This window comes from Danio rerio, chromosome 25, assembly GCF_049306965.1.
Source record: "Danio rerio strain Tuebingen ecotype United States chromosome 25, GRCz12tu, whole genome shotgun sequence".
NCBI classification, from domain to species: Eukaryota; Metazoa; Chordata; class Actinopteri; order Cypriniformes; family Danionidae; genus Danio; species Danio rerio.
In genome coordinates, this window is record NC_133200.1 from 17,660,732 (window position 1) to 17,677,359 (window position 16,628).

Genomic DNA, 16,628 nt, shown 5'->3' on the forward strand with positions numbered 1-16,628 from the left:
TAGTTTTGTTTGCTTATAATTATGAAAGAGAAGTTTGCGTTTATTTTGGTTTCAAGACCAACATTTTAATTTTGTGTTTCTCCTGCCAAGCATCACATAGACGTTTTCATCACATTTTGTTCAAATGCAATAAATCAAAAAGCAATAAAATCAAAGAAAAAAAAAAGCCTTTCAAAACAAGCAATCTCAAAAGTGTGGGCTTTGTGAATGATTTAGGTTTTGTTATATCTGCATGCTTTGTATCACCTTTGTCTGAAGTAAGAAGGAAATATGGTGACGTAACTTTAACCAAGGGCTGCACGTGGCTCAGTGGTAAGTACTGTCACCTGACCTATGTGCAACTTTAAAAAGTTAAAGAAAGTATAGACGGTTTTATCATGCCTGATGCTTGACTTTGCATTGATTTTGTCTGGTATGTCAGATACACCTAAACATCAACATTAAAAATATGCAAAACATTATGAAATCCAAGGTGACCCAGAACTTGTCAAACACCACATTAACCTCAACATTTGCCTCAAGGCAGTGGCATTCCTTAGTTAAGTGTCTTCACACATATATAGGAACTTTCTGTTAGCATTTACTGCCAATGGAACTTAAAGGTGTAGTAGGTGATTGTTTTCAAAAGCAGTTTTTGTTGTGATGGTTGAAAGTCTCTTAACAGTCTAATAGTAATGATTACAGTAAATGATATAAGTGTATTTATATGTATTTTTTTATATTTTGGGTAAGGCATAAAACAAAAAAATGTTCATCCAATTAAATAAAATCGGGCCGACATCTCCCATAATTCCGATAAGTGGCTCAATCTGTCTGTCAGCAAAAGCAGATTTAAATAACTGTGCAGCCGTTTGTACGCAGCTCCGCCTACCGCTGCGAGAGAGAGAACTCGCGCGCACGATCTGCAAAAACATGCCGAATCAAAACTTTTTCAAAACCTGACTCAATATTGGATTTACCTTTGCGGGCTGGAGAAAGGATGACACCATGTCTAAAGGGTTTCTCTTAGACAGGTAATGTTCTGTTTTAAAACTGTTTTAACTTCATGGAAAGCTAATGTAACGTTAGATGTTGTTTTTACAAATGGGTTATATCTTCACAGAAGTGTTGCTCAGTTACTAAAATCTTTTGAGAAAAAATTGATAAGACTATTTTTTAGTTTCATAAGGGATCTTTTACAGCATCGTGATGTAGATTTTAATTAGTTTAACAACAAAACATAGTAAATACCGCTATTCCTCCTAGTCTCTCCCTATATTGTTTACCATGCAACTCCAAATATTTGCTCTGAAATAGCATGTCAGTTTGGCTTGTGTAGGGAAATTAGCTCAGTTTATGAATATTAATAATCAATAATAACAAGTTATTATCAATCATTAATATTCCGGCTTAACCTTCTGTCAATTTGGTTAAACAAATATATAATTGTATATGGTTCCGCCCGCTCAGCCGAGCGGACTCTCAGGTTATGAATATTAATTATCAACAATAACAAACTATTATTAATCATTAACATTCTGGATTAATTTATTGCTAATTTGAACAAATAAATATAACCAGAACTCGCTGCTCGCTCGCTGCTCGCTAAATGAAGGATCTATTCATTTAGAAAGGCAATTATTACTACTTGTGAAGTAGATTAATCATGTATAAGTTTTGATCAACTTACTAGCAGCTAGGCAAGGGAATCTATAATTTCAGTGACTTTTTCTGTGAGGAAATGAATGCAATCAATTTGATTAAAATGGGGTTTATCGACTAATCTGACATATAATGAACAAACGCACAAACATAACATAAAACATAGAACAACTGCATACTGAATGTAGATAGGCTATATAGGGTCTATAGAACATATAACAGACAGAAACAGAATAGCGTGGAAATAGAGAGTTCAGATAAAGAGTGACAAATCTACAGTTACACGCACTATTAAGGATCACCGAGATTATAAAAAAACACCTTTTTGATAAAGGGGCACAGCTTATTCACATAGCTAAAATACCTGAAGTTTAGGGTTTGCGGTCTCTCTCTCTTTGCGAGTTTCTTCCCATGTGCTGGAAGTCCCTTTAATGTCCTTCCTTGATGCGTGGAGTTTGCAATACAGGTCACAGGAAACGCGATTGCAACTTAAACAGAGTTTACTTTGCTGGAAAAATAAGAAAATGTGTGCTCGGATGAGCCACGCGGGTACAGGAGAGCCTTTCGCCCACTCAAGGGGGCGACCTCTTGGAGAGTTCTTTTTCGGACGTTCTGCGCTGATTTTTAGGAGCAGATGGGTTTTAACTGTGGGCCACGTTACACCCCTTTCTGCATGCTCGACCAATGATTTCAGGGCAAAGTTTGAGCGCAAAACTTTCCTTTGTCTCTAGGCTGCTTATATGCAAATTGAGGGTCCTCCCGCAGCCTAAGGATGGTCTTTAATTCAGGGCATTAAAGAATGCATGTTGTACGAGTTATTATCATGCGCTTCGCATCTTGTGTTGTAAAATGTCAGGAGGAGTTTATCGGTACCAAACACTGCAGTTTTAAAAGGTACATCAACATAATTCCCACATCCTTACATTATTGATGCTTTAAAAAGGCCTAAAAGTACAAGGCATACAGGTTATATGAGGGATTATACATGTAAGAAAAGTCAGAGATGAAATACAAAGTTTACAAAACATAACATTTATTTTTGGGCTGATCCAGGATTTCTGAGTTCCTTTTCAGCGTTGAGAGCCTAGTGTGTGTGTGTGTGTGTGTGTGTGTGTGTGTGTGTGGAAGGAGGGAGGGAGACAGGAATGTCTTTGAAGTTCTAGTCACCCATCTATGGCTTACCTCTAGAGGTGTCACAGAGACACAAACTTTGTGGCACCAGAAGTCGTAAACTCACGCAGAGGAGACTCAGACCCCTTTATAAAATCAATACGTAGTTTTGTCTATGGACTGTACGCTACACTTGCACGCCACCGGACAAGCACTAGTCGCTTTTAGCACATGAGAGAGGGTTCTTTTGCGGTGCTCGTGTTTCAGGAGGTGTGGCTCTAGACGGCAGGGGAGGGACTGTGATTCAGAGATTTATGCTAAGCTGTTAGCAATGTGGAAGATCACCTACTGCACCTTTAAAGGTTAAAAGCAACATTATCAATGCCGTAAAAGGTCTCTAATGAAACTGAAAATAGTTTTATCAATCTTTCATCTGAAGATTTTAGTGCCTGAGCAACACTTCTGTGAAGATATAACCCAATTGTAACAACAACCTCTAACATCACACTAGCTTTGCGTGAAGCTAAAACAGTTAAAAAAACAGTACATTAAAGTTACCTGTCTACGAGAAATCCTTCAAACATGTTGTCATTATTTCTCCAGTATGCAAAGGTAACTATAATATTGATTCAAGTTTTTAAAAAGTTTTGATTTAGCAGGTTTTTACTGATCGCTCGTAAACACGCAGCAGTCTGCGGAGCTGTGTCAAAAGGCTACGTGGTTGTTCAAATCTGACAGACAGTTTGGCCTACTTATTGGAATTATGAGAGATGTCGGCCCGACTCCTTTTAATTGAATGAACATTTTTTAGTTTTATGCCTTACCCAAAATATAAAAATACATATAAATACATTTAGATCATTTACTTTAATCGATACAATTAGAATGTGAAGAGACGTTCAACCAGCACAACTAAAAATGCTTCTGAAGACAATCACCTACTGCACCTTCAACATTTAACTTGTAACATGTAACATCAACACACTAGATGTAGAATTACTAATTTTATGGTGGTTTGGTTTATCTATATTAGCCAGTCTCTTTTCATCTCAGCCAATAGTGAAAGTTTGGGTGTGGCTGCAATAACAGGCTGATTCCTGAGAGGGTTTAAACATACACTCACTGGCCACTTTTTTAGGTACACCTGTCCAAATGCTCAACACAAATTTCTAATCAGTCAATCACATGGCAGCAACTCAATGCATTTAGGCATGTAGACATGGTCAAGACCATCTGCTGCAGTTCAAACCAAGCATCAGAATGGGGAAGATAGGTGATTTAAGTGACTTTGAATGTGGCAGGGTTATTGGTGCCGGATGGGCTGATCTGAGTATTTCAGAAAATGCTGATTTACTGAGATTTTCATGCACAACCATCTTTAGGGTTTATAGACAATGGTCTGAAAAAGAGAAAAGATCCAGTGAGCAGCAATTCTGTGTTTTGTTGGTGCCTGCCAGAGATCAGAAGAGAATGGCCAGACTGGTTCCAGTTGAAAGAAAGGCAAAATTAACTCAAATAACCACTTGTTACAATCGGGGTATGCAGAAGAGCATCTCTGAATGCACAACACGTCAAACAATGCACTGAATAGAAGCAAGTGAAGTCACTGTGAGGGGTATGGCTAGGGGTGGGGTTAGGTAAGCCTATTAAAAAGCATTGGAGGCAGCTCAGACTGCACTGCACCAGGTCTGCATCCAGACCCCTCTCGCCATTCCTGAGACACACTGGGTGCCACTCTCCTAAAAACAGGAAACTGAGGCTCAGTTCACACAGGCTCACCAAAATTGGACAATAGAAGATTGGAAAAAGGTCACCAGATCTAATTTCAATAGTGCACTTTTGGGATGTTGTGGAACGGGAGATTTGCATTCTGGATGTGCAGCCGTTAAATTGCAGCAGCAAATGCAACTGCATGATGCCAAGATGGAAAAGGGATCAGTATGTGGCACACACACACACACACACACACACACACACACACACACACACACACATATATATATATATATATATATATATATATATATATATATATATATATATATATATATATATATATATATATATATATATATATAAATATATATATATATGCCACTTACTGATCCCTTTTCCATCCTGGAACATGTTTGCTCTCATTGGGTTTTTCCAAGATGCAACATCACTGCACATCCTTAGGAATTCAAGATTCACATTCCCCCAAAAGATTAAATTCAATTCAATTCAGCTTTATTTGTATAGCGCTTTTACAATGTAGATTGTGTCAAAGCAGCTTCACATAAATGGTCATAGTAACTGGAACAGTGTAGTTCAGTTTTTAGTGTTTAAGTTCAGTTCAGTTCAGTTTAGCTCAGTTCAGTGTGATTGAATCATTACTGAGAGTTCAAACACTGAAGAGCAAAAGATTGGTTAACTTTTTGAGAATGTGCTGATTTGTATTTTACGCACATCCAATTAATTTATTACATGGCTCTCTGGAATACTGATATTCTTACTTGTCAGTCGAAGCATTCAAACAAAGACATATTGTTTCAAGATAACAACCACTGAAAATAGTAACACAGACTCATCTTGTTACTTCGAATCATCTTGACCCTCAGTCAGTACATTTACATCCATATACATACATCCACATTCATATGTATATGCTTCTCTGTTTTGCCATTGACTATTTGATTGTTATAGTCCTGACTATTTTGACTATTTGGTGCCATCTTGTCTCTGAATAATACGTAGGTTAGGGTATGCACTACTCAAAGCATTGATTAACTAATAAAGCTCAGTACTATATTTCGTGTCAAATTTTTACATTTTGTGGCAAGTAGCTGTGTAATAAGTGGGACAAGCTATTTGTCTTTCTGTACCAAATGCAATGTGGAAAACAGAACAGAAAAATTTAAATTCCAAAGCAATGATAGATTATAATCTTATGAATACATATTTAACATTGTTAAAATACATAGGCTGAGTGACTGATGTTGTTTTCAGTGACAGACAGTTCTGACTTTCATTTTCAAACTGTCTGCTAGTTATTTTATTTTCAAGCTCTGAGGTGAACTACAGTATCTACTGCTGCTTTCAGTAGTATGGCAATAAATGTAACATATAATGATATTCAAACTCACATTGATAGCATTTTAAACACATGAATAAAACACATAATTGGTACCAGAAGTAAAAATTGCCATAGTAAAATATGCTGTTGTTTTGCTGCGAAGAGGCAGAAAATAGAACCTGCTTCAAAATAGAAATTTTGCGTGTCACTGATGGTTAAGACAAAACTTATTTTAACATGGAACAGATACCTTTCATCGTGTTGCGTCCAATGTAGTTAGGATACAGCGTAAAACCCTTCAGGTTTATGCAACATGCTGATATTCCTGGCCAGTTTTTTTCTTCGATAACAGTAGGATGGATGCTATCCTTTTACAGAGCTGACAAAATATGGCTGTTGATTTACTTCCAGAAAGTAGGAGTTTCTTCTCAACAGGTAAGTTTTTTTGCCACATGCTAACTCCTTTAAATTCACCTATTGCTTTTATAAAATACCAAAACATCAAATCAAGTACATTTCAACCAATCGCAATTAATATCTGCAATGATCTCTTTTATGTTTTGTTTTGAGGATTATTTTACATTGATTCCCCTGACAATGTTTTTACTTGTGTGATAATTCCCTTTAAAGGTTTTTGATGACATGCTGAATTGTCCATTTTTGTCCTGTGCATGTTTGCAGAATGAGGGTATAGTATGAATCCACTCCTTGGCCGATCTCAAGACATCGGTTTGTTTTTCTATTTCTTATTGCATTTCCCTAAAGATAAATCCGAAAAAATGACATTAAGCTTCACTGACTATATCAACGATCAACTGAGCATATTTAGCACCGCAAAGCTAGGTAGCATGAAATATTCAATCGAAATAAATACAATAACGAAATGCACGAGAACCATACCTGAGTGAAGTCCCAGTAAATGTTCATTCCTTTCTCCTGTGCATTTTTACAGTTATGTAAAGCCGGTGTGCTTCCACTGCCAGGATCCGTTAGACAACGGTTAGAATTATAAGTGTGGGATTTAATGCCACCAATGTAGATTTCTCCATTTTGGTTGTAAAAACAATACTGTGAAAGAAGATGACATAAATAAGGCTTTGAGGATGTCGCTGCTTGTAACAAATATTTAGAATTACAGTGGGGGAAATAAGTATTTAACACTTATTCAGCAGACTTCAGCAGAGTGTAAAAATCTTGATGTTCTGTGGGTCTTTTTAATTTTTATTTTCCACTGAATTCAAGTCAGGCGATTGGCTGGGCCTTTCTACAGCTTGATTTCTTTCATTTTAGACCCAGGCAGGAAAGACTTCTGGCCCAGATTTGGCATGAAGTTGGCACAGCAGGCATTTATCCAGCACTGGCATACAGCATGTGGGCCAAACATGGCCCAGGTTTAGCAGAGGTGGCATCGTCTTTAAGGTGGCACACAAGACTTGGACCAGATGTTAAATGTAGTATTTGGCGCAGATGTTTAAAATATATATGTGGGCCTCATAATTTTGATTTATCTTGACCCACATTTGAATTATTTTTAAGTAAAGAAAAAGTTACTACCAATCAGGTCGCTTTGAGAAAATAGCATGCCGATAACGTGCCTAAAGCCCAGTGCTTCATGGGTTTATCAATTTAATTGCAGTCGTGACACACCAACACATCTGGACTAATTCTGGGTTATTAACTTGGCTGAGACTTGGCCCAGACATGATCAATGTTTGGCCTTTGTCTGGAAGCCAGACTTGGTCCAGTCATGTACTGTAATTCACTGCGGCATGTGGGTCAAACTAAGGGTGATTGTGTGGGCCAGAGCTGGGTCAGAGAATTTTCTCTATGTGTGGAGTTTCCTTTGTTGTTTTGCATCATTGTCTTGCTGAAATGTCCACCCTTGTTTCATCTTCATCATCCTGATAATGTAGATGTTGGACTGAAGCAGCTGATACTAATTTACAATGAAGGGCAGAGGGTTGCTGAAGAATACTGAGAGATTTCAGCTGCTGCCTGGGCTTTCACTGCCTTTCTACACCTCCCTTCCATCATGTGTTCAATACTTTTCCCCTGGGTCATTTAATCTTATTTCACATAACGTAATTTGTAAGTTAATTAATATTGTTTTCTTTGCATATAAGAATTTCTTTGGTTGTTACCAACATCTGGTAAAAAATTAAAGTCAACAGCACCCATAGAAATGTGTTTTCTGAGAAAAATAGTGATTTCCCCCAATGTACTCAAAATGTACAGTGATGAATGCTTGATCCTGATTGGCTGATGAACATTCTATTGAGTGCGATTTAAAAGTCATGTGAAGTGCACTGAAAAACAGCCAATAGTGATTCATTTTCATTAGAGCTCTGCCAGAGAGAGTCCATCAAATCAAAAGCATATTAGGGGGTGAGACAGATCAGATACATTTGATTGGTCAGAAGATTTGATGAGAAACTCAAGTATTATATCAAAACAATTGCTGATGCCTTTAGGCAGAAGTGACAAACTGCAAACTTTGGTTATTTATATCTTCTAAATGTAATATCTGTCACTGTTTTGGAGCACACTGGCTCATGTAGATATCCTTAAGACTAACATATTAATACTGACATCCAGGGGCACTGCTAAACATAAAGCTCTACTGGGGCACAGCACCCCCTCGAAAAAAAAAAAAAAAAAAAAAAAAAATATATATATATATATATATATATATATATATATATATATATATATATATATATATATATATATATATATATATATATATAATAACAGTACTATTGTATTATATAATTATTATTCTAAATAAATATCAAATTAATTCAAAATGTAACTGGAAAACAATCTAAAGACACAACTGGAGTGATGCTAAGATAATTTAGGAAATCTTTTGCATGAATATTAATTTCATTAAAATGAAATCATACAAAAAAAGATGTTTTATAGAATTATCTGTTGTGTGCTGTCTAAGACCCACTCAAGGCTGAGAATTAGGTTTATTAAGTTGAATCTCCGACTTCATCTCTCCTTTCTGCTTCATACCAAAAAAAAAATCTAACAGGGGCCATAAGATCACCATCATATTATTTAAACTTTGTTTTGTCGACCTGCAAAACTCACTGCGTGCCGACACCTCTGCAACAAAGACTGTTACGCCAGACTGTTACACCAGTTTCACAATGCATGAACGGCATGGCTATTTTTCGGCGTGCATGTTCACAACCGGACCGGGAGCAGAGCAGCGCGTCAGCGATAAGTAGGACAAGTTTTTTCTGCGCACATGCTCAGTTTGCTTTGTGATTAAACTACATTGCTTTCACCAGTGTTGGTCTGGTTGCACATAGAGAATAAAGTCTTGATTCTGGGATTACCACTCTTAATAAATACACTTGCATATAAAGTAAATCGTATCTCAAAGCATTTACTGGGGCACTGGTGATTTTTACTGGAGCAAGTGCCACAGTAAATGAAGTTTAGCGACGCCCCTGCTGACATCTAAAAAACATCATTGATTTCACAGGGACTTCAAGTATATCAAGGCATGTCTTGACCACATTACACTTCCATATTTCTATGCCCAATTATTTGAGTTTTTTTACAGCCTACAACTGCCAAACAAAATCAAATAAATAAATAAGACAGAAGACTTTGGATAAGATACAGTAAGTGCAAAAAAATACTACGCACAAAACAATTGACAAATGTCTTGAAATGCCACTTCTAAAGATGTGTGTTTTAGGTGTGTTAACCATAGTATAAGTGGAATAACTGACACCAGTGACAGCATTGCCTCTATTTTTTCAATTTAACAGCCGTAATCGATTATTCCTTACACACAGTAAAATATACATATACAGTATACCTGAGGCTCATAGTAATGACATCCGTAGAGAATAGGCACACTTCCAGGAACAGGTCCTTGATCAATGCAAAAGTTTTCAAGAATGTCATTCTTCAACTATTGTAAGGCAAAAACAGCAGCAATTCAATGGTAATTAGTTTAAATAACATCTTCTTTGATTGGAAATTGTGTATATCAGAAGATTTTTTTATGCTTACCGTGCCATAAGCCATTATGCCATCCCATCTGTCAAGCTGAGGATAGACATTTTCCAGATACCATTTGAAGGGCTTACATTTGAGTTTCTCACGTAACTGTTTTCTTTCAGTCACATTACCAATATCAATCCCATGATCCTTTAGGAAACAGTTGTTTTATTAACCAGAATACAAATCTAATTATTAGTAACATGACTGTAAATTTAACGAATCTCAAAGCAATGTTTACTGTTACCTTCAGAGGCAGATTCCAGGCAATATTCACATTGGATTTATATTCATCCATCCAGATTTCAGCCACTCTCAATGCGTTTCGGATCATGGGTTTGCTGAGATCTGGTGAATAAGGCTTATGTGCTCTTTCAATGTGCGCAATCTTTGAACACGGCACCACTTCAACACTCCCACCACAGAGCCAGACCTGATTAAGTTATTAAATATAGAATATCAATTTAATCCAATCACTTTTTATACACATTTCTGGCACCACAATGTATAGTAATGACTTACACGTATTCCCAGTTCTACATTTTCACCACCATAAATTGTCATTCCATCATCCAGTGCTCCAATTTCTCCCAGGAACTGACGATCAGCGACAAGGATACCCATGACTGAGGGACTCCTAAAAATTTAAGATAAAAACCAGTAAGTTTTATTCAACCAATTATTCTTCTGCATGGTTTAACTACTGATTAATTAAAAAACTGATTTATTTAGGAACAAAATAAGCAACCAAGTAAAAAAAGCATTTCACAAGCATTCAAAATGCACTACAGAAAGTGAAACTGCTCTAAAAAGTGGCACCACTTACTTCCCTGGTTCTGATGGGTCATTCAGTTTGTACCATTCTGGCCGAAAGGACTCGTACATGCACCAAAGGCTCCAGTCAAAAGCATGAGCAGCAGGATTATAGTTAATAACCTCCAGTGTGTCAAAGAGCACTTTGTCGAACACTGGTGACAATACAGTTGTTCTGTTTGCTTTAATTCGTGCAAGTAGTGGCTCTGCCCTACAACAACAAAACAGTCAACTGAAAACTTTGCAGAAACAGTAAAGGCCCGGTATACTTCAAACAATGTTCCTTTTTATTCTTCGTTTGAGGGCAAAAAGAAGTTCAGAAACATTTTTTACATTGTTTTCTATCAATGTTTAGAAATTTAAAAGATGTTAAGTGACACAGTGGCTCTTCTTGTCCAGTGTGTGACCCCCACCGAGTCTTTAAAAATCTCTCTGAGAGAAATCATACAGGCGTGGATACATCTGTACCAGCTCTGATACTCGAACATCAAGTATATTCATGTTGCCAACTTGTTGATGTTGTGTTAGATGTTGTTTGACCCTAGAGTGTTGTAGACCCTCTCACAGAGTGTTTACTTTGGTTGAGCTGTTTCAAACTGCTGAAACAAACTCGAAACAAATGTAATTTTGGCTGGATTGTTTTTTCAAAATTACATCATTTTAGTTTGTTCTGCGTTTTCGTTTGATGTTTACCAGGGTCTTAGGACAGTTGTATTACTAAGACTGTAGTATGATTTACCATTCCTTATGAACTTCAATGTGGGCATCCAGAATGGCGACCACTTGACCTGTGGCAGCTTCCCAACCTGACATTCTTGCCTTGGCCAGACCCATCTGCCTTTTGTGTCGCACTTTCTTGATTAATCCAGGTTTAGCTTTGTTAATTAGATCAATATATTTGTTTAAAGGCAATTGCAGGTCCTCTGTAAAGAAGTGATTACAATAAGTTTAACTTTTGAAACTCAGATTCATACATAACACACAAACAACTATTTAAAGAAAACCTAAAAATGATTGCAAATATATGATCTGAAAATCCATTGTCTTAATTGTACTGCTTGAATAAATGAAATATAGCAAACAATTTGAGTAAAACTCACCATTAGAGCTGTTGTCGTCTACCAGGACGATCTCCTTTAGCAGATGAGCAGGAGTTTTGTCAATGATGCTGTGAACGGCTCTTTTAATGACTGACAGAGCCTCATTCAGATAAATCAGAATCACACTAATGGTTGGCAAGTCCTTAGGATAGATCTTCAGAGCACATCTGTAATCATAAGACAGATAAGCATGTCAATGAATTTCAATGTACACTTCAGTTTTAAAAGTAAAAAAAAAGTTTTATTTAATCCTTGTGGATTGTTAAAGTTTACTAATGATGATCAACAGTAAATAAAACATTTTAATTCGTCACAGAAGGGAAAACCACCGACAATCTAGAATGCATGATTTTATGGTGTCATGACTTAGCAATATAAAATTGTCATTATAATGGAAGTCAATAGAGCAAAAATAGCCACGAATTTATTGGGGGAAAAAAAGAGTAGTAAATTTGCCCAGAGTGTATCCGAATGTTATAACGTATGGAATACTGTTTCCGGGTCTAAGCCGCTACTCGTTTAAACTGAGAAAATATTCATTTATGACCATTTTTAAGTCATATCACACATTAAAGGGAATTTTATATATAAAATCATGGTTTACACAACAGTCTTTGGACCAATATTTTTAACAATTTATAAAAGGTTAATCACTTTCTGGCCATTGGATATTAGGCATGGATATATATATATATATATATATATATATATATATATATATATATATATATATATATTGCAATCGTGATTTTCAAAAGGATTACAACGATTTTGTATTTATCATACAGTGCGTTTTCCAAAACAATCGTTAGCCAACTAAGGTTGCAAGTTCCGTCATTACAAACATAACTTATTGACTTAGTGTTTCCCAAATTCGACACTCTAACAAACATTCGCAGACTGCGTTGCAAACTTGAGCACTCGCAACTACAGCTCTGGAGCTGTAGTTAGAAACATAGTTCCTGGCTGTGTTCTATTCCCGCTTATCCCCCCATGCCCTTTTCATTTAGAACATTCTAGAATTCAAAGTTGGAATTATTAAAAATAAAAAAGCATTAAAGTAAAGTCCTCTCTCTTGTAGGTATAATTTGCTTTTAAAGAATTTTTACAGTTCAGCTTTAGCGATCTTCTTGTTTACAATTGTGATCCCTTCGCAGTACACTTTGAAAACATTGATGTCATTTTGAACAAAGCGTCAAGGGAAAGCTATAGGTGACCTAATATTTAAAAGCGGAATTTATGTTACGCCTCCAAAGCTTGTAAAAACAAAAAGCATATGTTAATTCTTTTCATTTAAAGTAGGTTATTTATTAAGTATCTGTACTGTCTGTAAATGACATGGGGCTGCTGGTTAGAATTTTCTGCAGTGGATTACAAGTGTCAAATTATAAAAGTAGACTTTAAAAAAAAAACCAATATCATGCTTGATAATAATAATAATAATCATCATCCTCATCATTAATATTATTAATATTTCTGTTAAAGTATATATATATATATATATATATATATATATATATATATATATATATATATATATATATATATATATATATATATATATTTTCATTTCTAATACATAATAAATGTTAAATTTCATTTTATAATAAATAGCCTTTATTTATTCATGATTTATATATGATATTAGAATACGTGTTAGCTTTTATAAGTGATTTTATGTTTTAGAATAGGATATGTCATATTCTTAATAATATTTGTAAAGAAAACACAGGCCCTGTACTGTATGTGCCATTTACATATATTTCAAATAATGTAGAAAGCGAGTGCATGTTTTTAACAAATCTAATATTGGATTTTATTTTAAATGCATGTGCGTGTAGAACAATATCATTTGCACAAAGAAATAATAGGGTTCTTCTCTTAAGAAGTTGTTTCTCCGTCCTGTTTAGAGCGTCATTATGGACATTTATATAACTAACGTAGTTCAAGCGATGGATTTGCGACAGAGAAACTATGCGTTTTGGGAACACTCGTCACTACATCGTTCTTTTCCCAACTGATGCATCGTACTATGATAGTTCAGCCGCAAATTACGTCGTTGTTTGGGAAATGCACCCCAGTTTTATAAAGCGCTTGGACACGGAAGCCACTTTGTGTGGCATCACACTTAACAAGCAGATTGTTTTTTTTTTTTTTTTTTTTTTCAAAGCATTTTATGAAAATGTGTGTCAAAATAAGATTCGTCACCAAAAACCATTCCATTTGCTGAAACACAGAGAATGTTGTGTCTAAATTAAGACTCAAAATCACCCAAGAGCACATGTAAACATCCCCAGCAGCACACATGGGTTAACATGGATGATGAAATGGATAGTGCACCCAAAAACATTGTGCAGAAATGTCACTGTGTGACAAGACCAATTGCTTTCCTTCATAAAACCTCAATGTAGCGATTGGAGTCAGGTATTCATTTTCTGCAGCCTTTAAAAAAATAGCCATATCGTTGACTTTTACAATATAGACACCTTTTATATATCACCATAAACAGTATGATATGTTATAATAAATAAATAACACACAGACAGAAGTTAACAATATTCATAAACACAGGAAAAGTACCAAATCTGCAAATCATCAAAGCATTTTGAAGGATCATGTGACTTGAGTATTGATGTGAAACTAATATCCAAAGAAGATATTAATCCAAAACAGTTACCTGGGGTCTCGAGTATCAGGGATTGTTCTGTTCAAGGGTAATCTGTTACTGAGGAAAACATTGTATCCAAACTCCTGAAACAGTTTCTCTGCTTCCATCTGTTCCTCCTCTGTCAGTTCAGCTCCCCATGAACTGAAGAGCGGTGAATTCGGATACAACTTCTTCACCTCAGTTTTCTTTGTAATTTTCTGTCCCACAGGAGCCTCTTTGACTTTTTGACTTCTGACCTCTAGAGCTGAACCAGGAACAGTATATAACCATTTACTTAAACTTTCAGCCATTAATTTTGTTTTCAGAATGTATGTAAAGTGCACAAACTCACCTAAATGATGAACTTGATCTTCTATTCTCTTCAGTCTTTGAAGAACATCCAGATCTTCTGCCCTTTGTAACCTGTTGCCTTTACTCTGTTCAGGTCTGATAAAAAACATGTACACGAGACTATACAATATGCAACCAATAACTAACACGCCAACTCTTGTAGCAATTTTCATTTTCAAAACATCTGTGGTTGTGATAATTAAGTATAAACCCTTAGCTAAAGGTATATGAATGCCTGCTCATAAAGTTATACCAACAAGCGTGTTCACTTTATCTCTGAGATACGGGAGTGGTTAAAGCAATTGCTGATTAAAGTCAAAGTCGCATAAAGTCAAAGTTCCTGCAGTAAACGTTTAAGTTAATGTCGAACTTAAAGGGATAGTTCAGACCAAAAATGAAAATGTACTTACTATTTACTCACCTTTAAGTGGTTCCAAATCTTTTCAGGATTTTTCTTAAATATGTTTATTTAATATATATTATGAAAATATACTATAGTAATTTATAGTAAATACAGTAAAGTATTTAAACCATTCTATAGTAACATACTTGAGTGAATCATTTGTGGTAATTCTGTTTGCCATGCTAATAGGCAACAACATCTATAGTAATATAAACAACAAAATACTCTGCAATCATCAATCATTTCGACAACTACACTTTTAACCCTTACTGTAGATTATGCAGTAAATAACCGTAAAATAGCCAGTGTTTTGCTGTAATAACAGGAAACAGTATTTGACTATAAAATGAGCAGGATTTGTATGAAATTGTGTAGTGCAAAGAATAAGTGACAGTAATTTACTTTATGTAGCCATTACAGGTAACTGTGAAATGGTAAATTACTGTTCAACCATTACTGTCTCATCTACTCTGATGCTTTATAGTGCTATATATATATATATATATATATATATATATATATATATATATATATATATATATATATATATATATATATATATATATATATATATATATAAAATATATTGCATTTATCTTAATGCAAAAAACAATGCTTTAGACATTGACACACACATACACAGGATGTCTGTCTTATTTTAAACACAAAATCTTGAAAATTGTGTTTTCAGAATATGTTGGTCCTTTAAGGGAGCCAGGTGTTTGATTACTTTAAATACTCCCTTCTGTGTTTAACATTTTAGACGCAGAGTCTGATGTTTTAATCCACAAATACAGTAAGTAAAATGTGTTCAAATGTTTTTGAGGGTTTGCAAGTCTGTGTAATAAGGTATATTGTTGTTGTCTTGAGTCCTTGAAGGCTACATTGTTAGATAGTTAGCCTCTCCTCATATAACTTCTTACATTACTTTTATTTAAGTATATCTATTCATTGGATATTGCCTATTTCCATAATGTACAGTCTTTTTGGCAAATAAGCAGATTTTTTTACACATAAATCTCCTGTTAGGTATAACCTACACAGGAATCATCACAGGGATTTGCAAACCTCTACTCTTAGGTCCCAGGTTGTGACTTTGTTGCTAAGTATTTTTCAGAGCTGTGTTTCTAACTGTGAATTCATAAGGACAATAGAAATGTTTGTTTTCTTGAACATTTTAAGTAAATAATCTGACTTTTTTTTGTTGCCGACTTTATTATTGTTTTATTTTTAGTTTTTACAATTATTTTACACTTTTTATTGAGAATTGTTTTGAGCCTGTTTTTTGACAAACCTGTTTCTAACCATATCTAGAATAAGTATGTGTGTGTGTGTTTTTTTGTTTGATATGCTAAACTTAAAAAAAAAAAAAAACTTAATGAAGTATCACTTTTGGTCCTTTTTTGTTTTTAACCTGACACTATTTTAACCTTGTGAACCAGGAGTCAAGTAATGCCACATTAAAGCTTATTCAAAGGTAAG

At 35.1% G+C, this 16,628-nt stretch overlaps 1 protein-coding gene across 1 annotated transcript; it reads right to left on the reverse strand.

Moving 5' to 3' along the window:
• Positions 1-5,729: 5,729 nt before the first annotated feature.
• galnt8a.1 (polypeptide N-acetylgalactosaminyltransferase 8a, tandem duplicate 1) lies at positions 5,730-15,066 on the reverse strand. Its single transcript, XM_021470663.3, has 11 exons — positions 14,745-15,066; positions 14,423-14,657; positions 11,746-11,912; positions 11,385-11,568; positions 10,659-10,856; positions 10,355-10,469; positions 10,080-10,265; positions 9,845-9,982; positions 9,648-9,743; positions 6,707-6,874; positions 5,730-6,565 (listed from the first exon to the last, which is right to left on the reverse strand). Exons 1-11 carry the CDS (start codon positions 14,914-14,916, stop codon positions 6,431-6,433), a joined length of 1,794 nt encoding a protein of 597 aa, XP_021326338.1. The 5' UTR covers positions 14,917-15,066; the 3' UTR covers positions 5,730-6,430.
• Positions 15,067-16,628: the final 1,562 nt, after the last annotated feature.